Source organism: Hyla sarda, chromosome 6, assembly GCF_029499605.1.
Source record: "Hyla sarda isolate aHylSar1 chromosome 6, aHylSar1.hap1, whole genome shotgun sequence".
NCBI lineage: Eukaryota > Metazoa > Chordata > Amphibia > Anura > Hylidae > Hyla > Hyla sarda.
In genome coordinates, this window is record NC_079194.1 from 243,307,307 (window position 1) to 243,333,259 (window position 25,953).

General features: G+C 41.5%; 1 protein-coding gene and 1 long non-coding RNA gene across 8 annotated transcripts in view; one reads left to right on the forward strand and one right to left on the reverse strand.

The window, feature by feature from the left end:
• The window catches only part of SYT8 (synaptotagmin 8), a 153,894-nt gene extending 134,468 nt beyond the window's left edge, over positions 1 to 19,426 (forward strand). For all 6 annotated transcript variants that reach the window (XM_056526837.1, XM_056526836.1, XM_056526841.1 and 3 more), the window contains 7 exons: positions 2,003 to 2,163; positions 5,321 to 5,416; positions 8,111 to 8,278; positions 12,454 to 12,621; positions 15,053 to 15,170; positions 17,364 to 17,497; positions 17,925 to 19,426. In XM_056526837.1, coding sequence (XP_056382812.1) covers positions 2,003 to 2,163; positions 5,321 to 5,416; positions 8,111 to 8,278; positions 12,454 to 12,621; positions 15,053 to 15,170; positions 17,364 to 17,497; positions 17,925 to 18,158 — 1,079 coding nt within the window. In that variant the 3' untranslated portion in view covers positions 18,159 to 19,426. The remainder of the gene's footprint in view (positions 1 to 2,002; positions 2,164 to 5,320; positions 5,417 to 8,110; positions 8,279 to 12,453; positions 12,622 to 15,052; positions 15,171 to 17,363; positions 17,498 to 17,924) is intronic.
• LOC130276877 (uncharacterized) lies at positions 1,966 to 23,425 on the reverse strand. 2 transcript variants are annotated; one of them, XR_008845277.1, is made up of 3 exons: positions 23,296 to 23,425; positions 12,436 to 12,613; positions 1,966 to 2,081 (listed from the first exon to the last, which is right to left on the reverse strand). It is a non-coding gene; the product is annotated as an uncharacterized LOC130276877 (long non-coding RNA). The 2 variants fall into 2 exon arrangements; XR_008845276.1 differs by lacking the exon at positions 23,296 to 23,425 and adding an exon at positions 21,736 to 21,837.
• Positions 23,426 to 25,953: the final 2,528 nt, after the last annotated feature.

A 25,953-nucleotide genomic window follows, 5' to 3' on the forward strand; every position in this document is an offset into this window, starting at 1 on the left:
TATGCTGTTGGTTGGACACCCCCCCCCCCCTCAGCACTCCAGGCTGCACTTCCTGTGTTTGGGCTTCGGTCCTAAGTCTGTGTATAAGATGGGGGAAAATGTACTCTTGAGCTTTTATAAGCACAAATAAAACATAGAAAACTTCATTTTTTTTTTAACCAAAGTATATAAGAAATATTGTTTATTTACCATAAGGAGTGCAATAGCAAATATATTTTTTTTTTAATGAGAGTGCCCATTTAAAAAAGAATAAATATATATCTTTGTTCATTGCCATGTTCTGACCCCTATAACTTTTTAATTTTTCCTCCTTTCCTCCTGCGTTTATTTACATGAGCTGTAATTTTTTAATGGTACCACTTTTGTGCAGTTCTGGCCTTTTGATCACTTTTTATTGTACTTTTTCTGGCATGTAATGGGATCAAAAATCATCAATTTTGGCGTTTTATTATGTTCCTGATCCTGCACATTGAGTTCAGGAACATAATATTTTAATTGTTCAAACTATTTTGCATGTGACTATACCAAATATGTCTATTTTACATGTTTTTACAGTGAGAAAAGGGGGTAATTGACATTTTTATTGAGGGAGGAGGGGGGGGGGGGATTTTTGTAAATATTCTTTAAAACAGCCTTTAGCAATCATCCATCCATGGAAGCCAGATGAGTTTTCCACAAAAACCCATTGGCACCGTGCAAATACATTGCAAAAGTGCCAAACGGTCCCAACATTTGATGTTTCAACCAATTAAATGACGGACATCGTTATTAACCAGTTGAATGACGGACATGATATCTATTTCTGATGTCTGTCATTTCCGACAGATGTCATCTGCTGATAGCAGTGTGGTGGACCACCGGTGTATGGCGGGTCCATGGGTGTAGGTGGTGGGGCCAGATGATATTTAACCCTGGGGCAAGATGGTATTAAACCCTAGTGTTCATGACGTCAGAGTTGTTTTTTGAACCGGAACCACACGAACGGTATCTCCGCTATCCCAATGGCTAGTTAAGGAAAGGAGAGTCCACAACCAGTTATGGTTTAATGGAGGTTTTACTGAGTTAAGACAGATGGAATTATCTTCACAGCTAGGCCAGAATCCCAGAGAGGTGGCCAGGAACCCAGAAGGACCTTGCAGCTTGCTGGGACCAATTATACTTGTAATAGACTTAAGACAATTATCTTGAGGCTTGACAATAGACTGGACTGGACTATTTGCAGTGACAGCAGACATAGATGTTTGACTTACTGGAATGACTGTAGCTTTGTGGCCTTCCAGATGCTGGTCACTAGCAGTGAGACATCTGTACTGGCTGGTTCTCAGTAAAGGAAGAGAGTGAATTGGAAGGCCACCCCTTTATATAGTGGGGGCTGGACTAAAGCCCATTGGTCAAGCTGCGGGTCATAAATTAAGCTGGAGCTCTCTGGGTAACATCATGTGACAACATAACATGTGACACATGTTATGTGACAATCTCACAGGTCCTTTAGACAACTCTCAGGCTCTTTATACTATCTATACATTAGGACACTGACTACATATAAGGTAGGATAAATAACATTATAGAAACAGCAGGGGAGACCCTGCAAGGGAGCCCCCAAGTGACCGAGGGACTCAACCTGACAGGGCCTAACTGCAGTGCAGGACCATGTCCAGTACTGGGACATCACAGCAGCAAGAATCTGCTGGTTATGAAGCAGACCCAATGCATGGGCCCGCGCCATGTTCACCTTACCTGACCCATGAGGTGCTGGTACATCATGGGTCGAGAAGGGGTTAACTCCAAGTCACCTGTAAACATTAGCTGACATATATAAAAAGGAGGAGGTTCTTGATAAATGACAACCACTACTGTGCTCAACAGGCGGAAAAAAACAACCCAAAAGTCGCACATGTTAAATGACCCCCAAAGTGTCTAAAGAGATTATCAGCTGTTAGTTTTTTCATGTTTTGTATGGTTGGTATCTTTTAATAAATGCATTGCAATACATTCTTTCCAGTACCACGATGGGCCATCTACACGTTGTTTGCTGTGGGACTCTTCTTAATTCTTTTGATAATCATCTGCTGTTGTTGCTGCTGTCGAAAGAAGAAAAATAAAGGCAAAGACAAAGAAAAAATCAAACTTGGGACATTAAAGAACAGTGTTACAACAAGCTTGGTAAGAATACAGCTGCACATATTACTTATACATGACAGATAGAAAAATAGATATGCATCTGTATTTTATAACCATTCTGCCTTTACGTAATGGAAAGCAGCTTTCCATGCACTCATGGTGATCTGGAATTGTGGGGAGTAGAGAGTGACAGGCTAAGCCAATAATATGTGTGCGACTTAGACTACTCCCTATAAGCACTGTAGTTACGTTGTAGTCACAGGTCACAGCCTTGCTCTAGTGGTGCTGAGCTGAAAAGCAGCCACACTGTAAGCATTAAAGTAAATAACCAGCAGATATGCATATAATCCATAGGTATTGACTTACATGTTATTGGTCACAACTGAACATATGCTTTATCAGAGTTGTTTTGCTTGACAATTCTACTCTGTAAAATTTGAAGAACCCAGAAGCCAACAGTGTTATATACTGTAAAAAAAATCAGGAGCCGGACCCTCGCCGCTCCCCATCATCAAACCTTTAGATGCTACCAATGCCGATTACGATGTCTTAGGTGATAATTGCCATATGCCGGTTGGCTCAAGGGGCTCATTGGACCCCTGTGACATGATTGTGGGGGTCCGATAAACTAAAATAGTGGAAGAGGGTCCCTTTACCTACCTCTGGCCACTAGGTCACCGATACAATGGTGCAGCATGGCTCAACCAGGCTATAACAGTGAAGCATCGATCACACTGTATAATGCTATGCAATAGGCATGGCATTATACAGTAAATGCAATCTAAAAATTGCATATAAAACATGTAATTTATTCTATAAAGTGCACTGTGCACTCTCCCCCCCCCCCCAAAAAAAAAAAAAAGATGCAAAATTTTCCTACACAAGTAATATTCTTATGGTTCTTTTAATAAACTGCACTCAAGCAGCCCCAGACCCTAAAACTCCCACCACCATGCTTGGCTGCTACTCTTCACCTGATTGCTGCCACACACTCTTGACATCTTTTTAACCAAATAAGTTTATCTTGGTTTATTAGACCACAGGACATGGTTCCAGTTATCCATTTCTTTTGTCTTTAGAAGAACCTTCATTACGCCGAGCGCTCCGGGTCCCCGCTCCTCCCCGGAGCGCTCGCAGCGTTTACCTGCTCGCAGCGCCCCGGTCAGACCCTATGGACCGGGAGCGCTGCGATAGTGTCTCTAGCAGGGATGCGACCCGCGATGCGGGACGCGCCGGCTCACAGTTCGCATCCCAGCCTGCTTACCGGACCTGTCCTCCGTCTGTCCAGTCCCGGCGCGCGCAGTCCCGCTCCATAGGGCGCGCGCGCGCCGGCTCTCTGTGATTTAAAGGGCCAGTGCGCTGCTGATTGGCGCATGGCCCAAATTAGTAATTTCACCTGTGCACTGGTCTATATTACCTCACTTCCCCTTCCCTGTATTGCCGGATCTTGTTGCCATTGTGCCAGTGAAAGCGTTCCTTGTATGTACCAAGCCAGTGTTCCAGACCTCCTGCCGTTGCCCCTGACTATGATCCTTGCTGCCTGCCCTGACCTTCTGCTACGTCCAACCTTGCTCTTGCCTAATCCCTTGTACCACGCCTATCTCAGCAGTCAGTCGGGGTTGAATCGCTATCGGGTGGAACGACCTGGGGGTTACCTGCCGCAGCAAGTCCATCCCGCTTTGCGGCGGGCACTGGTGAATACCAGTAACCCCTTAGACTCCGTTCCCCTGGTACGGCCCACGTCATCACCCCACTGACACATAGGATCTACCACCAGTATCCTCTCAGTACCCGGATCCTGACAACCTTCTTTTTGGACAACAGCCATGCAGACAAATTGTATGCAGTGTGCGGCGTATGATCTGAGCACTGACAATCTGGGGGATCAGCAATTCAATCTCTGCAGCAATGCTGGCAGCACTCATATGTCTGTTTACCAAAGACAATCTCTGGATGGGATGCTAAGCATGTGCACTCAGCTTCTTTGGTGACTATGGCGAAGCCTGTTCTGAGTGAAACCTGACCTGTGAAACTGCTGTATGGTCTTGCTCACTGTGCTGCAGCTTAGTTTTAGGGTCTTGGCAATCTTGTTTTAGCATATGCCATCTTTATGTTAAGCAAAAATTATTTTTTGAGATCTTTAAGGGTACGTTTACACGGATGTATGCACAGCGTATTCTACACTGTGGATCCGCCGACGATGGACCCTACATTGTGCTTCCAGCTGTGCAGACACACTGCGATGTGCAAGTCGCTGCTCATGCACAGTGAACTCTCACACATCGCGGCCACTCCCCTGCTCCCTGAACTAGGCCGAGAGCAGATGCGATGTGTGCGAGTATACTGCGCATGTACACGGCAACTCGCACATCGCAGAAATTCTACTCCTAGCGGCGGATTGCTTCTATGAGCAGGCACTGCTAAAGGCACAATCTAGGGTCCATTGTCAACGAATCCGTCCGTGTGAACGTACCCTTAGGAGTTATTTGCCATTTGGTGCCATGTTAAACTTCTAGGGACCAGTATTAGAAAGTGTTAGAGCGATAACACTAATTTAAGATACCTGCTTCACACCTGAGACCTTGTAACACTAACAAGTCACATGACACTAGGGAGGGAAAATGGCTAATTGGGCCCTCTTTGCACATTTTTACCATGGGGTGTACTCACTTTTGTTGCCAAGGTTTAATGTCTGTGTATTTTGTTATTTTCAGGGGACACAAACATTAAACACTGTTATGCTGGCTGTACACTCTTACATTGTAGCAGAATGTCATTTCTTCAGTGTGGTGATATTAAAGATATAATAAAATTATTACAAAATTGTGAGGGGTGCATCACTTATGTAAGATATGAGGTGCAGCTCACAAATATAACATGTATTCACAAAATATTATTAAAACATTTAATAAAGGAAAAATAATCTTTATTTTAACTTGATACATGATCACTTGTTACTGTCTTTCTATGATACGTTTAGTGAGAGACGTTCATTTTGTATGAGACAGGCCCACTTATGCCAGGCACAAACAATAAATCTATTTTTGGGTTATACCTGCCAAGAAATTAACGATTTAAATGTAATATTAGTATGTAATGAGAGATATTTTATTATATGTGATGTTGGTCACACAATGTTATTGACATATAGTGTTGTTTAGTCTTATGTATTATTTCATATTATCTTGTCACATTCTAGGTACAGCCAGATATAGAGGGACTAAAGAAATCACAGGAAAATAATTATCGTGGACGTCTACTGTATTCTGTGGAATATAACTATCAGAAAGAGGAGGTACAAGATCTGACATCTTTTATAAATGTATTAGATGATATTATGATGAAAATAGGACAGAACTTGCAGTAGACAATCTTACAATCTGTACTGGACTGCTAAATAGCATCCATGTAATTCCTCTCTATGTTACTGACTGTCCAGAAGGGATGAGTAAAGTTTGGAAGAGCCACTAAGAAGAAAAAACTGATCCTTTATACATTGGGCAGTGCAGAAGAGTATACAGTACTGTGCAGACATCTTCAATACATAAACAGTTTAATAGAAACAGCACATACAACACATTAATCCCTTACCTGGATCTTTATCAGGCATGGGAATGGTTATAGGATCCTGTTGCCGAAAAATATCAAATTAAAAGAGGATTTCCAATCCCTTATCCTTACTATGCACATCATTTCCCTTTACTTGACCATAGAACACCTTTTATGTTTTAGGGAAGTGGTTACATTCTTTAGAATTAGAGGTATTTTGCAATATGAATACCGTATGTCAATTTCCTTATGAAGACTGGAATTTACAATACAATAACACATAATGTATGTACACATAACGCATTGATATACCACCAAACATAGGGGACCGGCATGGGGCTGGGGTTATACTTGGCTATGCCATTTTATTTATGGATGATTTGGAGTTTACGTACATTGAGAGAAAATTTATGTTCTAGAAGTGATACATTATGGTTATAATGTGAAAAAGCCCATTTTAATTTTAGATCTGGAAGTAAGACATATAAGTTTTTATCAGCAGGGGTCAGTGTTTTAGACCATCGAGACACACTCACAATGTAAGCCTATGGAGTGTGTCTCAACCACGTGACACAGGGCAGGGAGAGGAGCGAGTCTCTCCTGGCTCCTTCACTGAACATTCAGATTCCCACCAATCAAAACTTTTTACACGTTGCTAAGAAACGTGAACATTTTTTAAAGTCACAGGTATACTTTAAAGGGTTACTCCACTGGCCAGCATTCAGAACATTTAGTTCCAAACGCTGTGTGCACATTGCAGGGGTTGGCCATGCCCCCTCGTGGTGTCAGGCCATGCCCCTGAAGTCTATGAGGGGCATGGCTGCCACATCTCCTCCCATAGACTTGCATTGAGGGGCATGGCCTGACATCACGAGGGGGCGTGGCCGACCCTTGCAGCGCACACACAGCATTCGGAACTAAATGTTCCAAACGCTGGCCAGTGGAGTACCCCTTTAAATAAGCACTTCAGGAATGTCTTTTTTCCTTATATTGTGCAAAATAGTCTATTATTAGAGAATAATGTAGAGATTCTTGTGTTTACCTGTTTTTGTTGATGTGGCATGCATGGGTTTTCAGCCATGCTGATTTTATATTTCCACACTGAAATTATTTTTTTTTTATGCTGCCAACATTCCCATGAGTCTCATCCTGCTGTGAGATCATCTGGCTAGACACCAGCAATCTAAACTGTTGAGACTCATAAGTAGGATGAGGTCAGTTCACATTACATGCAGTTTTGATCCGTTTTTTTTTTGTTTTTTTTTTGAGAAATATTGCCATAAGGAAAAAGATTTGGCCTATGATCCCAATTGAGGTGTTTTATGAAGATTTGAAATCATCAATCTGTGTTCACATGTTGCATTTTACTTAACTGTACATACTTGTTTTTTTTTCCACGTTTTGTAAAACATTTTGGTAAAATGTACATGGTTTTTACCATGATTTGCTAAATTTCTGTAAAATAGCATTATTGTTGCTCGGATTTTGGGAGAATCACTGAGAAAACAGTAAAATTGTGTGAAAAACGTGTGAACACAGCCAAAGGAGAGGTGTATAACAGGGTAGCTTGTTTTTTTTTACTTTTTTCTCTGATCGAATCCTAATAGCTGGCAAAAGTTGCCCATTCATAAGGGCAACTCTTGTGAAAAATTTGGACTCGAATGGACAATATCTTCTGTCTTCACTACTAGCTTGTGTCTTGCATTGTGGGGAAAATTGTTCTTATGCAGTTCTTCACCCACTTGATATTGTAGTATATGAAGTGACACAGAGACCACCATGTGGAGGTGGCTGCATTTCGGGCTCATCCCAAGCCCACCCAACCAATCAAATGTAGATTGAAACATGTTGCAACACAGGAGGGACTGTGATGCTGACATCTGGATTATCCCAGGTGATCATTTCAGTATAATTCTTAGCTTCAAAATTAAGAGTATGCACAATTCATGGCATATTTCCCATGTAAAACATGAAACTCTTAGTGGAGACAGAAGATTGCCTGATCAGAACCAAATGTTGCACATGCGTTGCCCTTATGGGTGGACAACTTTTGATGAGTGTTAGGATTTGGTCAGAAAAAAAAGTGGAAAAATGGGCCACCCTAGTGCATAACTACTATATATTGTGATCCCATAGAGGTAACGGCAGCCCACAGGAGGTCAGGAATGTAGGCGGGAAAAAAACCTGGTGTGCTTCTTTAATATGAAAAAAAAATCCTATTCGTACAGTTGCTTTCAATACTTTTTAAAATGGTTTCACTTTAAGGTTGAGTTCACACACTGTAATGTAACGTTAAAAATATGGCTGTTTGATAGGTATAACAAGGTTAATTCTACATACACTTGAGGAATATCTTCACAATGTATATAAATGCTTATTCCAAAATAAAATATTTCAGGTCTGGATGACAATTGTATTTACATGTTACCTTTTATTACAGATAACTGTGGCAGTAAAGCAAGCTGCAAGTCTGATGGCTATGGACTCTGGAGGAACATCAGACCCATATGTCATAGTCTACCTCACCAATGATAACCGCAAGAAAAATGAGACCAAGGTGCATCGCAAGACAGTAAACCCCATTTTCAATGAATCCTTCCCCTTTAAGGTATGCAAACTTGACACATAGGACAACAGCCTAAGGCTTGAAAATATTTAGCAACTATGGTAAATAGCACTATGTTGTATTGCCATTGCCTGTCTCATAGATTATTTGTGACACTGGAAGCTACAAACACATACATTTTTTTGGCCTGTCTGTTAAGGGAGCCTGTCATTTTACCGTGGTAAAAATAAAAATATGGCAAGATCTTCTTCCTCACCATCCCCAGGAGATGTTCCTGCCCGCAGGGATGGTGAGGGAATATAGTTAAAAAATGTACCTCCCCGGCCCTGTAAGTAGTCACCTGGGCAGGGAGCTATATTCACCTAGGCCCATTTGCTGCACTATAATCATGCCCCCCTCATCGTGATTGACAGCCCAGCATGGCCGTCTAATTAGGGTCTAGATGCCTGATGAAACAGCCTGCCATGCTGCGAAAAACGTTGCATCTTGGGAAAATAAATCTATGCTGGCTTTTAGATTTAGTCCGGTCTGTTCAGCGACGTCGTTGCCCACCACAGTCTGAAGCAAGTTCGGAGTAGATTCTATCTTTGTCCGGTGGAAGGGCTGCAGAGCGACCAATGTTATAAATGGTCAAAAATCTAATGAAAGGTTCCCTTTAATCTAATAAGATTTGTTGCCTCTTGCAGAAGGAGTGTTATGTTTAGGCAGGGCCAATTTTATAGACAACAGGGCAAAAGCCATGTAGGACCTGTTTGCCATTGACACTGGATATACTAGTAATTTCGACTCACATAATACCACCATATAGTGTCAAGATAATATGGCCTTATACAATCCACAGATAAGGACTAATCAGGCCCTAAATAATATGCAGTATCCAAAATGCCCACATTATACTGTTGTATAGGGGAAAATGTATTAAGATGACAATTTCATAAGAAGGTCTTAATGCAAAAGATGAGCACGGGCCTCTTAATAATTTTGGAACATCTTTGGAATCTATGGCAGCTTACTGTAATTGACAGCAGTGATAGTAAATGAGTTGGGCTGCAGGACAACACCTCACCCCTTAAACCTCGGCCTACTTTTATTGTCACTTTTAAGGAGTGATGAGAAAGACACAAAAACTGCAAAAAGTCAAAAAAAAATTGCACAAATATAACTTCTGCAAAAAAGTTCTACTTTTCTGTGCCAGAAAATAGGCATAGATGCTTTCCCTCAAAATGTTCATGTAACAATTCAAAAGTGAAACCACCATACATAGGTAAAGGTAAATAATACAGAGTGGTTTGTTAGGAAATTGGGGCTGTGGGCAATTGCCCAGATTGCCACAAGCTAAAGCCAGGCCTGTATGTAAGAAGCATAAATACCATGAAAGCCCAGAAAAGCCTTTTTGTCCCATGTTATCTATTAAAGGTTTCCCACAGAAATGGATATAACTAGATAATTTAGGGGGTCCTACTGATGGGATTCCCCCTCCCCTTGTAATCTTGAGGCTAAGTTTCCACTTGTTTTTTTTCTGGCAGTTTTTTGGAAAACTGCCGCTGCAGTTTTTGAGCCAAAATCAGAAGTGGATTCAAAAGGAATAGGACATATAAAGGAAGGACTTGTACTTCCCTTATGGATCCACTTCTGACTTTGGCTCAAAAACTGCAGTGGCAGATATCAAAAAACTGCCAGAAAAAAAACCAAATGGAAACTTAACCTTAGAAGAAACAACAGAGTTCGATTTTTACCGGTAGCTCCCATGGAGTATAAATGGAGCAGTGGTCAAATATTAACAGAAGATTGGAGTCATTGTTCTTAAGATTGCTGGGGTTGTCAGTTAGCTGACCCCATGCACAGATGGGAAGGATGGAACAACCCCTTTAACTAAATATGCGTCACAACCTTGTCAGCAGACACATCCTGATAGGAAACATTTGCAAGGAACTATAATGTCAAGATCCCTGTCAAGTATGTCTACAGTTTGATAACTATATTAATGTCACCATAGCCATATTCACAGCTAATATAATGTATTAGCCCAGTACGGGAGTTGTACCCCTGATGCCCTGTTAGGCAGCCTCCCTGCAGTGTCCCCTGGGCCTCCCTTGCACCTGTCCCCTAGTGAATATGCCGTTCTGCACTAAAATTGTCCAAATCTACTGCAAGTCCCAGCAAGCCCTTAAGGTCTCTTAAGTCACTGGTCACCCCCGTGGGCCTGGCTGAACTGTATAGACTGTGTTCCATATATGACTCGGTAAAGGACCATTGTCCGTAACTTGGCATTGGAGTCATTATTGCCCCCGTGCCTAGCCCAGGATCCAGCGGTATACCTTCAGGTGGTATTGAGAGCAAACCATGCCCTGGCGTCACGAACACAAGGAATAATGTCATCTGCCCCTAGGGTAATTCCATCTGCCCTGCATCACACCCCATACCACAATAAGAAGATTTATTATATATATCAATAGATAAAAATGCCTCTATCTCCACTTACTGTATGGGCCACTCTTCCCCTCCCTCTGTCTCCTGCACTGATCATTCATTCCAATTCACTGCTTAAATATGTCTTAAAGACATCAGCTCACTGAGGGATCAGTTACATGCTTCCCATAGAAGTTTATGGATAGAATGTGTGGGGAGGTGTAGTAAGAGATGAGCTCAGTAAAAGCTGACAATTATTAATGGAGACTATAGAAGGGAAAACTAATGAAAAATTGTATACACGTTGTTTAATGGCCAGAAATAGTGCTACCCCTCAGGTACACATACATGACAGTGTTTTCGGAAAAGTCTCCTGAAATAAAAAGGCACACCTTAAATAAATTACTGGAATTAGAATAACTGGAAATTGGGGTGCACATCCTTAAAAGCAAAGATGGGCTTTGGAAAACTTTTAGTTGAATATTTGAAATTTGTATTCACACGGATGTTGTACCATCATTGTCTAATAGGTGCAGGTCCCTTTTCTGGGACCTGTACTTATGTAGAGGACAGGAGTCATATGTTGCTATGTAAAAGTTAAGTCACTCACAAAAATTACCATAGATTATATGAGTACAATTTGCATTACCACTGGCTTTTAATTCTCTGAAAGGGGTACTCTGCCCCTAGACATGTTATGCCCTATCCAAAACATATGGGATAACATGACTGATCGCAGGGGGTCCGGACGCTGGGAACCCCCCATGATATCTGGGCCTACGCTGCTGCTTTCATGTACACGGAAGCGTGCCACAGCTGTGTGTATTAAGTAGTCTTGCTGGCTTTTTCCTTTTTTTTGCTCCGGCGATACAGGGGCCAGAGCATCGTTGCGTCACGGCTCCGCCCATAGACTTGCATTAAGGGGGCGGGCCATGACATCACGAGGGGTGGAGCCGTGATGTCACGGTGATCCGGCCCCTGTATCGCCTGTCATTACGCACACGCACGTGCAGTAATGATAGCTGGGTGCCACAGCGGAGATCCCGGGGGTCCCCAGCAGCGGGACCCCGGGGATCTGACATCTTATCCCTTATTCTTTGGATAAGGGATAAGATGTCTAGGGGCAGAGTACCCCTTTAAACTTAGAACAAAGGAAAACGTAACAAAAATCCACCTGTAATCCTTAGGTGTTTGTTCACGCCATGCGGCGTCAAGCAAGTCTTTTCCTGGCCTCCAGCTAGGCTGTCCAGCAGCTTTCACTCTTGGGGCTATCACAGGGAAGAACTCCACACACAGCTTTGTCTGGCACTGTGTGCTTCAACTAGCAAATCCTCCGCAGCTGGTGAGGCAGTCTAGCTTTAAGGCCAACAAAAGCCGGCCTGCATTGTGGGGAATGACCGCCATCCTGCATTTGGTCATTCCTAGTAAGAGCCATCCCGGATTGGCCTTCCAGCCATACTACGGCCACAGTATCAGTCTGCACCGCAGCACAGACACTGGAAAATTACCGGCTCTTACCTCACTAAAGCCAGGAACCTTGGTGACACATATCGCCCATCAACCACCATACCTTTCACCTTCTCACTATATATATATATATATATATATATATATATATATATATATATATATATAATTTATATTTATATTATATAACTTTATTTATTTAGATAACATCAACAATTGTTTACTTTCTATTGATTCCCTCCTTATTACTTTACATATATATAGGAACTAAGCAAAAATTACCATGTTTATTTGCATTCTATGGCTTACACTTACTGTCGTACCTGTATTCTGTACTTCAGCTCTTACAGTCAGAATTAGAAGATACACAGGTTGTGATGCGAGTCTATGACTTTAATCGTTTTGCGAAGCATGATGTCATCGGGGAAGTGAGGCTGCTTCTACGAGAGATGGATCTACAGCATGTCATTGAGGAATGGAAAGACCTGAATGCTGAATCAGCTGTGGAGGTAAGAGAGTAGATATGCTGTAACTACCATCAGATGAACACAACATTAGTGGCAAAGTAATATGGCTGCAGAGTGTACAAGTGGAAGACCAATAGACTTTCCTGCTAAATGTGAGTTGAGGGCCACTATAAATGAAAAGATTTAGGGACATTTAATGAAAATTGCACAGGCAATAAATGAGGCCTGTTCATGGTGCTAGACTCGCCAAAGCCAAGATTTTGAATCCACAAGAGAAAGAAGTATACCCTGCACAACTATTCTCTGGGGTTGACACCTCAACTCCTCCACTCCTATAGCCATTTAGACACAACAGCTTGATAAAGACTGAGGGTGGTGCTTTCCATCTTAGGCAATGGTCCATTCAAAGTAGAACGCGAATAGGGAACTCACCAAGGGCACCTTGCATGTGCTTCCTTCATTTAATAATTGATAATACAAGTATTCGTGCAACAGGTAAGAGTCAGATCGGTGTCTGCATTGGGGAGCATTTCTTTTGGAGGATGGTCCATTTCACACTCCCTTAGCGCTTCATCAGAGTCCATACTACTTAAAGGTAATGTAAAATAGCCCCAAACAGCATTGTTGCCATAGTTATCGTAAACAACGTATAATTTCATAAAAGGAAAAACTTTACGAGAAACGGTCAAGCAGACTTACAAAAATACTTTTATCTTGCGCTCATTGAAACCTAATGTTCCTAGAGCTTGTAAGTGTGTAATCCGTCTTGATTCTTTTATTAGTGACTGTTTACCCATACCCTTCCACAACATCTCAACTCTCTCTAATGCAGTAAATTTTAGTGCTTTTTCATCACTGCCATGCACACTATTTATGTGTTCTATAAAGCGGATCGCTCCATGGAACAGAGGTCTTATCATTTTGCTGATACAGAAAAAATTGCTGCAATCGTCCAAGATTAATGTTACCCACTGCAGACACCGATCTGACACCTGTTACAAGAAAACTTGAATAAAGAAAGCACATGTAAGGCGCCCTTGGTGAAAGCCCTTTTCATTTTCTACTTTGAATGGACTAAAGCCAGGATTTCACTGCCAACATTTGGGGTTTTTCTCATGCAATAATGAGGACAGTACATTTAGAATGGTGTGATCATGTTACAACATGTAATGAATGGAGATTCTATGGATGGGAACCGCTAAACGACAAAGGGGGTCAGAAGAGGATGTAAAGGATTGTTCTGAGGAACAGGTGGTGCACAGTCAAGTAAATCGCAGATTAATAGAACTTTGGTGTGTCTAAACCTACAACTTGTCATCCTTTAGCACAGACAGACTATAACGGCAGACGAACAGTTCAGTACATTTGTTGTCTAAGGGAATTTGGCAAAAACAGCTCAAGTCAATAAACCCTCCCTGTCAGGTGTGAAAGTTAAGGATGGTGGAGGGGGTGTAATGGTTTGGTTTTCATGGCACACTCTGGTTCCTCTGATGCTGGTGGATGAGCGTTTGGACAGTAGGGCTTATCTAAGCATTGTAGCCAACCAAGTTTAAGGCAGCTGTCTACGTAGTGGCAGAAAGACACTTTTGTCATGCCACAAGGGTAGCATATTGGTGGATTTGTTGCAGGAAGTTTTCTATTCTTCTCTGGCCTTCACAATCCTCAGATCTTAATCTTCTAGAGCAGGGGTTTCAAACTGGTGGCCCTCCAGATGTTGCAAAACTTAAAGGGGTACTCCGCCCCTAGACATCTTATCCTCTATCCAAAGGATAGGGGATAAGATGTCAGATCGCGGGGGTCCCGCTGCTGGGGACCCCCGGGATCTCGACTGCAGCTCCCACCTCAGCGGCTTCCGGCAACGCTGAAGGCTTCGGATCCCGACCATGTGAGCGGAAGAGCGTGACATCATGACTCAGCCCCCGTGTGCCATCACGCCCCCTCCCATAGACTTGCATTGAGGGGCGGGACGTGACGTCACGCTCTTCCGCTCACGTGGTCGGGATCCGAAGCCTCCAGCGTTGCCGGAAGCCGTTGAGGTGGGTGCTGCAGCCGAGATCCCGGGGGTCCCCAGCAGCGGGACTCCCGGGGTCTAGGGGTGGAGTACCCCTTTAAACTCCCAGCATGCCTGGACATGCCCAGACAGCCATTTTCTGCAGCTAACGGCTGTTGTGAATGCTGGGAGTTGAAATTTTGCAATATCTGGAGGGGCACCAGTTTGAGACCCCTATTCTAGAGCATCTCTTGGATTAGGTGTGTGCCGTAAATGAGAGAAGTAATCCTGTCTGCATGGGCCAAAGTTCCAGCAGAACAATTTAATTACCTAATAGAATCAATGTCATGATTAAATGCTGCACTTCTGATGGCCAACGGGGGGTCCTAAGCACTCATATTTAGGCTTCTTTCCTAAAGTAGCTTTTGTAGAAAAACATCTAGAAAAACAGTTCTAGTATGTATTCATTATATGTATTTGCAGTATGAACGGCTTGGAGAAATCTGCTTTTCACTAAAATACATCCCCGTGACTTCAAAACTCGTTGTCGTCATTCTGGAGGCAAAGAACCTTAAGAAAATGGATAGTGATGGCTTTTCAGGTGACTTACTAACGCCTTTTTAAATTTATATATAAAATGGATGGACCAATTGAAATTAACCTTATGCTTTGTTTGCTCTACTTTATTGACTTTTGTTCTTATAGGGAAAGTGACATTAAGAAAAAAAAAATTTGTGCTAAACTTTTCTTTTTAATTATCCTCTATATTAAAATAGTTCTTAGAGGAAATCTGTTGTCAGTGTCACCTTCACTAACCTTTCGGTACAGACAGGTAGTGTATTGCAGGTGACACTGATGGTAACCATACTTAACTGCCCCCGCTCCATGCTCACGTTCTACCACTATCTACCATATCTTCTGTTCCGGTGCCAACTTTAAGTATTTGGCATCGCTGCTGTTTTTTCTCTGCTGCTAGCAAACAGCAGCTGTGACGTCAGGAAGCTCCGCCTATGTTCCAAGTCGGCCCCAGAACAGAAGATATGGAGGAAGAAAGTGGGGAATGGAAGCACAGAGCGGGAACAGGTAAGTATGGCTATCAGTGTCACCTGCACTACCTGTCTGTACTGAAAGCTTTGTGCAAGTGACACTGATAATAGATTTTCCTTAAATCTTACAGTTTTTACTTTTTGGCCACTGTAACACTCACATTTCAGAAGACAGGAACCCTGATGGATGTGGATCTGCTGGACCTGGAGTCTAAGGTGCCGCTGGTTTTCACCAGAGCCCGCCACAAAGCAGGACAGACTTGCTGCAGCAGGCGGCACCCATGTCGCTACCCCTGGCGTGGCTCGACCACACAGGCGGCTGAGGAGATGTGAGGCACAGGAGAGATAAGACAGCTTCTGTCAGGATAGCAGAAGGTCAGGGCAGGTGGCACAGTAGCGTAGCCAGGAATGTAGCAAATGGTCAGTAGGCAGGCGGCAAGGAGCAAGGTCAGGTCACGGAGCAAAGGATCAGATACACGGCAAGACAATCACAGGCTCAAGGCAACAAAGATCCGGTGGGGAAGTGATGAGGGTGGAGGAATGTATCAATGAGCCACAGGTGAATTACACTAGTGAGCGCACTGGCCCTTTAAATCTTCGTGCTCCGGCGCGTGCGCGCCCTAGGGAACAGGGACGCGTGTGCCGGAGCAGAGGCAGAGGCGGGGGCAGGAGAAGCACTAGGTGAGTGACAGACTGGGGCTCGCATGCGGGCGCATCCTGCAATATTAGTCCTAGCCCCGCCAGGCAGCAGCAGGTAACAGGACCATATGCCCGCAGCCAGCATGTGCCGCCAGAGCCCATAACGTAACAGCCACTGAGCCTCCTAAGAAGCTGTTTATTCCTGACCTGTAGAAAGAATTTTCTACAGAATTTTCATATCATCATCATCATCATCGTTATAAATCTGGAGACAGATAACACAAGATCCACTATTGGTGATGGTCACAACTGATTTCATCCCGCACCAGTAACCACTTCACGATTCACATACTATGCCCACAACACTCTCCTATAAAACTCAACACTTCTGCCCCATAATCATGTAAGGAAAATAACATAGACAATCTACAGTCAGAAAGATTGCTTTACTAAGAGAGTAGTAGATGCATGGAACAGGCTTCCTGCAGAAGTGGTGGCTGCAAATACAGTAAATACAGAGTTTAAGCATGCATAGGATAGGCATAAGGCTGTCCTTCATACAAGATAGGGATAAGTAAGTATAAGGCGATCCTTCATATAAGATAGGGCCAAGTAAGCATAAGGCTATCCTTCATATAAGATAGGGCCAAGTAAGTATAAGGCTATCCTTCATATAAGATAGAGGTAGGTATAAGGCTATACTTCATATAAGATAGAGGTAGGTATAAGGCTATACTTCATATAAGATAGGGCCAAGTATTTAGAATATTGGGCAGACTAGATCGGCCCAATTGGTTCTTATCTATGTAAAATAAAAACAAATCAGAAAATATGTAACAGTATCTGGTTTTATATGGTAAAAAAAATTATATATATGTGATACATTCCTTTAAATGGAGTCATCATAGTCATGACCAATTTCTGATGAATTCTCTTGACTTCTAATGGGATCTGACAGTTTTCAGGCCAAGGTTAATTTTTTCTATTGCAACAATAACGCTAAAGAATGTGATAATTTTTCGGCTAAAAAGGCTGGAATCCCGATATAACATATTTTAATAATCCCTTAAAAAAAGTAATAGCAAACTAATAGCTCTTTATGCTTCTAGATCCATATGTGAAGGTACAGCTTGCACTGAATAAGAAAAAGTGGAAGCGTAAGAAGACAGGAGTGAAGAAGAACACCCTGAACCCATACTTTAATGAAGAATTTACCTTCGATGTGACTCTGGAGCAAATTCAGGTCTGATTCTAAATAAATGTTTAAAGGGGTTATTCCAAGATTTATAATTTATAAATTATCCACAGGATAGGTAATAAGTATGTGATCCATGGGGATGCGAATGCTGGGACACCTATCAAGGATGAAGATTGGGCCCTTTGTTACTGTGTGGATGGAGCTACTTCGTTCACTCAGTAGGGGACTCTGGACATATCTTTTGTCTTTTATCTCCATATTCCTTTTCAGTGCAGATATATAAGCCTTTTTGTTATCTTGCAAAAGAGGCTTAGAAGGCAAGGGAGTGTTCCCTGCCATATCCAGAATCCAAATGACTAGCCCTTTCTAGCCATGTGCTTTTTTTTACCCCCATTTTCATGCTGGTCAGTTTTACCTCTCTCTCCAGTCAGGGACAATTATGTTTAACTCATTTTTTTTCTCTATCCTTCAGAATGTGGATCTTATCATTTCTGTGTGGGACCATGATAAAGTCAATAAGAACGAACAGATCGGGAAGATATTTCTTGGCTGCCGAGCTTCAGGGAATGCATTAAGACATTGGTCGGACATGCTTGCACACCCACGAAGGCCAGTAGCCCAGTGGCACAATTTGCAGGCAGCAGAAGAAGTTGATAAGGTCCTTGCCCTGAAATCTAATTTAAAACTCCCTCGATCCAACAAATAGTGGAATTCCAGCTCTAGGTTTTCCTAAAATCCAAATATCAAGTAATTTTTCAGCATCAAAAACAGCTATAAAAACGGGCCAAAGAGCTGAACAAAAACTATTTGGTATATTTTTTTCAGCCATCCTTTTGGTCGTTGATTTTTTCCATTCTATTTTGAGCTACAAAACTACTGTTTTACGGGTTAAACAATGTCCTAAAATAACTCATGATTATAATTCTTCATAGTATGCAGTGGAGACTTTCCAAAAAGACCACCTCTTTACGAAGACACAGATTTTGCAGTCCAGCATATGTTTTGTATGGTGGCCATTTGCTTTTAGAAGACCACACCCACTGAAGACCCCTTTTCTGTTCTATTATAGGTGGTCTTTTCAGAGGTTTCACTTCACTTGAATTACCACAGAATTCAAGGTTTAAATGACTTAAAATCCCTACTTAAAATTTGAAGGGTCCACTGACAATAAGTTGGTCACAAAGTATCCTCCTGATGGAACCTCTGAAGATCAGGTGAAATATGTGGGGACTCCTATGAGTAAGTGTTCAGTTTCTCTGCAGCACCACCACAGGGGAAATTAGGAATTACACAGTGACCCTTTAAATCAATGAGCTGTCTGTATAATGTGGGGCAGCACAAGTCCTCCAGAGAGAGCGAGAAAGGTGCATTTTATAGGCAATTTTTTTTTAATTGGGTAAGAGATATAGATCCAAAAGCTATTGTTAATGCCCAAAATTTCCAGTTGGGTACATAAAATATTTTTCTAAACTAGCTGACCTCTTATAACTCTAAACACAATACCATCATGGCTTCAATTCTTATCACTCATCACTCGTATGAAAGATCTGTCAGGGGTCTGTCAGGTTTCCATTGGGATTTGTAGCTCTTGACAGCAGGAACAGCACACATTGCAGCACTTTGTCAACAGAACCTAAGCACCGCTGAAAGACCAAAAAAAGGAATGGACATATGTCATCAGATTACAAAACAAAGAAACCATGAAGGGACTTCATGTATCTATGATATATTTAGTCAGGAACTCAGTGGAAAAGTTTGTCCTACTGTGACCGACATTTACGCTGTATTGTGGCTTTCTTTACTGTCCTTCAATAAACATAAGTGTTGTGAGAAATGCAACAACCCTATTGGTTGAATAATGGTCTCAGAGTATTCACTACTATACGAGTGAAGCAGACACCACCTGAAGTACCTCTGTGGATACCAATGCCAGACATATTGAGCGTTCTGTATTTTATTATTAAACACTATCTTTTATTTTCTCTGTGGACTCCATTTGTTGGATGCATAGACATTTTCCCAATTGACACAATTTTTGGAAGTGGTGACGCCATTTGATAACATCATTCATCTTTTTACTTCTTTCCATCTTGCTATATAATGAAATAAAGCCCTGTGATCGGCCTGATTTTATGTGACCATGAACATCAATAAATCATTCATATCTTTAAATATATATCAAAACCTTTATAGAAACTAATACTGCAGGTAAGGTGAATGGCTCTCTCCATTATGGTCACAGCTATAGCTTCTCTAGAGCTTTCTTTATGTTTTTGCATCCTGGTAAGGCTAAGTTTCCACAACACTCTCCTATAATTTTTGTGGGAAAAACGCCCAGAAAAATGCCAATTCTGCCGCATGGCGTTTTTTCGGCTAAAAAAAGCTGGGGCCAATAAGAAATCGCTAAATTCTTTTTCCACTTGGCGTTTTTCAGTTTGGCGTTTTTTTTAAAAATCCTTTTGCCATTTTTTCACTCTCTTTCAACTCCTTGGCGGTTTTGCAAAATCGCACCATGTTGAGCCTATGGCATTTTTTCCCTGAAATCATGGCATTTTTCTCCCATAGAAGTGTATGGGAGTAAAAGAAAGCCAAGAAAAACGCCATGTGGGTTTTAAATTTGGCGTTTTTGCAGGCTGTTTTTATTTTTTTGGACTATAGCGATCCAAAAATGTGATGGAGATACCTTTTTTTAATAAAATTTCGTAGGGTACCATTAAAAAATTCATAATAAAAAAGTTACAGTAGTGATGGAAAAAATAGCATTTAACGAAATGTATCTTTTTTATAACGTAATTTTTAAACAGGGATCAATTTGTGTGTGGGCAGGGCACTAAAAATGTAGCTGACAAAAATAAAAATGTAGTGTGTGTTTTTCACTTTTTATTTTTATATTTTAATTTTTTTTAGGAAGTACTACTACTCCCAGCATGGAACACACTGTTTCATGATGGGAGTAGTAGTACCTTTACTAATTGACAGATTGGGGTCCGTTGCGATCCTTCTGTATAATGTATAGATGTGGCCGGCTGCTCTTCTATGGTCCCCTGCACTGACTTATATATACACCCCTATTCATATTTCCCGCAGAGAGCTGTGATTGGCCAGATGGTTCCAGCCAATCACAAGTCTCTGTGGGAAATTTGAATAGGTGTGTGTATATATATAATATATATATACGTCAGAGCAGGGGACCATAGAAGAGCGGCCACCCGCATCTTTTCATTATACAGGAGGATCACAGCAGGTGACAGGAGTGACATCCGCTGTGATCTTTCCTTAACTGCAGGTACTACTACTCCCAACATGGAGCACACTCTGCTCCATGCTGGGAGCTGTAGTATCTGCATTAATAAACAGATCGCAAAAGGTGTCAGAAGTTACTCGCTGCGATCTGTCTATTAATGCAGGTACTACAGCTCCCAGCATGGAGCAGAGTGTGCTCCATGTTGGGAGTAGTAGTACCTGCAGTTAAGGACAGATCACAGTGGGTGTCACTCCTGACACCCAATGCGATCATCCTATCTATTACGGAGATGCGGAGCTGCTTTTTCCTGCACTCGCATCTCTGCACTATACTCCGGCCGGCCACTCCCTCATTCATATTTCCCTCTGAGAACGGTGATTGGCTGCAACCATCTGGCCAATCCCCAATCTAGGCGGAAAATCTGAATGAGTGATGTGAATTTCTATTCATATCACTGGCCGGCCCGGAGTAAAGTGCAGAGATACGAGCACTGTATAGAGCCGCTCCGCATCTCTGCTATATTATGGATGATCGCATAGGGCAATATGTCTATTAGTACAGGTACTACTACTCCTATCACGGAACAGTCTGTTCCATGCTGGGAGAAGTGGTACTAGCTAAAAAAAAAATTTATAAATAGAGAAAAAAAAGTGAAATGTATTTTAAATACATTTTTCCCATCCTTACTGCTTTTTTTTTTTTAATTTTAAATTTTTTTTTTTTTTGGTACCCAACAAATTTTGAAAAAAAGGCAAAGGGGCCAAAAATGCTATTTCCACTCAAATACAAAAAGTTTTTTTGCACAGTTTTTTTTTGTGTGAAAAAAAAACACCAGAAAAAACAGTTTTTTTTTGTGTTGGGCAAATCCAGTTTTTTTTGTGTTGGGCAAATTTACCATTAACAGGATGTCCTGTTACAAACTGAATCTAGATGGATCCAGTTTTTCATTAAATAGAAGTCGATGGCAACAGGTTACACTAGGATATGCATTCTTTCGAAAAAGTGCCTTTTTTTTTTTTGTATGTGCTGGAATACCAACCTTAGTGTCTCCATTCTTTCTACCAAAGGGTGGACTTGACCTTTCTATCATTTCTAGGGTCCAGAGTTAAAGGGTCCCTAGTTTTTATCAGGCGGGGTCTTCATACCATTCACTAGAAGGGGCAGGGAGAGAAGCAAACATCTGCATGCTTCTCTCCCCGCTCTGTGTCTATGGGAGCAAGGCAATCTTCCGTAGAGACTGTCTTGGACTTGTGACACAGAGACTGAGGGAAATACTTTACGTGCACACTTCTCCTGGCTCATTCTAGCAATTGGTCGGGGTTTGCACACTCAGGCTCTCACTGATCAAAGCTTATGATATCTCTATGAAATATCAGTGAACATGAGCATTTAACCAAGAATGCACCTATACACTGAATAAGAAAAGATCTGATGCTGAGGAGTTAGAACACACAGTAAATTTAAAGGGGTACTCCACTGGAATTTTTTTAAATCAACTGGTACCAGAAAGTTTAACAGATTTGTAAATGACTTCTATTTAAAAAAAAATCTTAATCCTTCCAGTACTTATTCGCTGCTGTATGCTCCACAGGAAGTTCTTTTCTTTTTTAATTTCCTTTCTCTCTGACCACAGTGCTCTCTGCTGACACCTCTGTCCATTTCAGGAACTGTCCAGAGCAGGAGAGGTTTGCTATGGGAAATGGACAGCACTGTGGTCATAAGTACTGGAAGGATTAAGATATTTAAATAGAAGTAATTTACAAATCTGTTTAACTTTCTGGCACCAGTTGATTAAAAAAATGTTTTCCAATGGAGTACCCCTTTAAGGTCAAAATTATTATTATAATACTTTATTTAAAGTAAACATCTACTTATTTGTTGAAAAGATGAGGTGTCCCAATGTCTTTGAAAGATAAGACTAGGTCTATGGGGGAGATTTATCAAAACCTGTGCAGAGGAAAAGTTGACCAGTAGCCCATAGCAACCAATCAGATCGCTTCTTTCATGTTTCAGAGGCCTCTTTATAAAAGAAAGAAGCGATCTGATTGGTTGCTATGGGCAACTGGTCAACTTTTCCTCTGCACAGATTTTGATAATGTGTGCTGTAGCCCAAAACTGCCATGTCATCCTGCCCGAATAATGGTGCATTGCAGCTATGAAAGCAAATGTGGTCACGTTCATAGCTGCAATGTGATTTTGGGCTGTGACACATTCTACACAGCTATAGTCAGCAAGCATGTAGCCGCATTCTCTAAAACGCATTTCATGTATGCAGTGTGCCACCGCGAACATGCAGGTGTAAATCCAGCTAGTACTTCCCAGGACCCCCAGCAGTGGTAGTAGGGGGGCTGCACCAAGATTTTGGGGTGATGGCAGTCCAAGTGTTTCCTCCAGGGCTAATTGTATAGTGGGGTACCCTTTATGTTTCAAAGGTGCAGTGCAATGCTTAACCATATTTGTTTAACAAGAATCTTTCACATACATGAAGCCAAAGTGATTTAACCAGGAAAAGGTACAAGATAAAAAATAAACTGTTGGTTTCATTGTAAAGCCTTAACCTGTGCAGTGTGAATAGAATAAAAGAATTTAAGTCTTCTACCAGTATCCTTGAACCTTTCTGCAACAGCGCGATCTCAGCTTCCGATTTTCCCCTCCTTCACTGTCTCTCACATGCCGGTGGATCCAGCGTGGGAAGCCGCAGCAGTTGCTACATTAAGCCCACATCAGCGTTGTGCCTGGAATATGCACAACCCGACCAGGTGAGTGCGTTCCTCACTCACCCACACAATCCTACCTGGTCTGGAAGATCGCACACAGAAGCGCTCTGTTGTCTTTTGTCTTAACCTGTGCAGTGTCATTGAGAGTACTGGACTAGTTCCTGACATGCTATAATCCATGAGACATCACACACCCATTGGCTTAGTGTTGGACTGGAGTACCATTGGCTCACTATTTTTGGGGCCCACCCTTCAGCTCCGTCCCTGCAACAGAATTTTTTTGACTGCATAAATGTATATTTTGCCCCACCCTCCTCCCCCCACAAAAAACTGAAAATAAATAGGCATAGAATATAGTTGTTAGCCAGTTTTGTATGTATTACTTTGAATACTTCTAACTGATATGAAGTTACCAAATAACCACACTACCTACAATAAGAATACTGCAGCAGACAAAAAAATTGAAAAACACAAAGCCCTTATTAATACATGGCAACTAACAACAATGACCACAGGCAACTGGGTGGTGTCCACCCCTACGACCTTTTCGGAACTATGTCCTTCTTCCGGGGGTGGCGCTCTCATACATCAGATGAGTATATATATAGTGCTCTGGCCAATAATGGCCCCTCTTACTAATTGCATGGACTCTACAGCTGAGTACCTGTGCTACGTAGCATCACTGTTTGCACGCGGATCCACCTCTCGTGACATGCCGGCGGCGGCGTTATGTGACCGGCAAACGCCGTCATATTGACATCACATCCGGCACTCACAGGGGAACGTATGTGATCTATTACAACCAGCTATACAGTGCCACCAAGTGGGGACTTGCACTTTTGCTTACTGCAATACATATGAGGTAATATAGATATTGTCCCCTAGTAATTATTCGCAAACATAATTAGAACAAATAATAATATTAAAAAATAAATAAAAAAAATAATAAGAAAAAAATTATGAAAAAATTATAAATAAATGAAAACCTAGGTCCTGGGACTAAAGGTAAGTAAAAGAAATTGAGAAAGAAAGAAAATGAAGAATGGAAAAGAATGCAGAAGAAACAGAAAAAAGACAAAAGAGTGCAAAGCACGCATTATATGACGTATACTATACAGTATATGAATATATTAATAAATAATATCAGTGCATATTATTCTTATTATTTGTTCTAATTATGATTATGAGTGATCACTTAGGGGCAATATATTATTACCCTAAATGTATTGCGGCATGCAATAGTGCAAGTCTCCACTTGGTGGCACTGTATTATCACCATACATGTTATTACCATACTATTACTGACCAGTATACCGAGACCAATGCCATCAATAATACCCCTGTACAAGAGACAAGTAATACCACCACACAATGATGACTACATATTACCTCCACATAGTGACTGAATAATATGCTGTTACTAAATAATACTGTCACACTACAAACATTACTACCATACTGTTACTAAATAACAAAACACTATACACAGACCAAATATTCAGACAGTGGCTATAAAGAGATAGATACCAACTCTGCACAGGCTCTGCAGACTATATATGTGGTTGCAGTGCAGATGCATCCAGTAACTCACAGGTGGTGTCTTCTCTGATCAGTGTTTTTCAGCTTTCCTTTTCTTCTTCATCTCGCCATGATGACTTTTTCTTGCCATGACTCAACTCTGCAGAATCTGCCGGACAAGCATCTTAAGCACCATATTTTATCAGCACCTTTTACATTTCTATACAAACTTCCCACTATAACACCCTGCCAAACAGTAATAAGGCCCTCTTTGTGCTCCTGTCTGTAGTTAAGTCCTTCCTTTGTGCCTCTATCTGTGTCAACTTATTCCCTATCCATAGTTAGCCCCCCTGCGACCTTCTGAACAGGACCCGGCTCCCTGAGAGGAGGGTCTGCTGCAGACTGCACATGCTCCATTCATTCTCTATGGGAGTGCCAAAGAGACCTGAGGCATCTTAGGCACACCAATACAAGTGAAGAACTTCCCTCCATATGATAGCCTATGTTATTGTTAACATACAGTATTTATAAATCATTTTACCAAAAATATACCTTAACCCCTTAAGGACGAAGTCTATTTGGGCCTTAAGGACGCAGCGTTTTTTTGCAAATCTGACCAGTATAACTTTAAGCATTAATAACTCTGGGATGCTTTTACTAATCATTGTGATTGTGAGATTGTTTTTCGTGACATATTCTACATTATGTTAATGGTAAATTTTTGTTTATACTTGCATCATTTCTTTGTGAAAAATTCAAAAATTTCACGAAAAATTTTAACATTTAGCATTTTTCTAACTTTGAAACTCACTGCATGTAAGGAAAGTGGACATTCCAAATGAATTATATATTGATCCACATATACAATATGTTTACTTTATGTCTGCATCAAAAAGTTGACATGTTTTTACTTTTTGAGGACATTAGAGGGCTTCAAAGTGGAGCAGCAATTTTCCAAATTTTCTCAAACATTTCTAAATCTGAATTTTTCAGTGACCAGTTCAGTTTTGAAGTGACTTTGA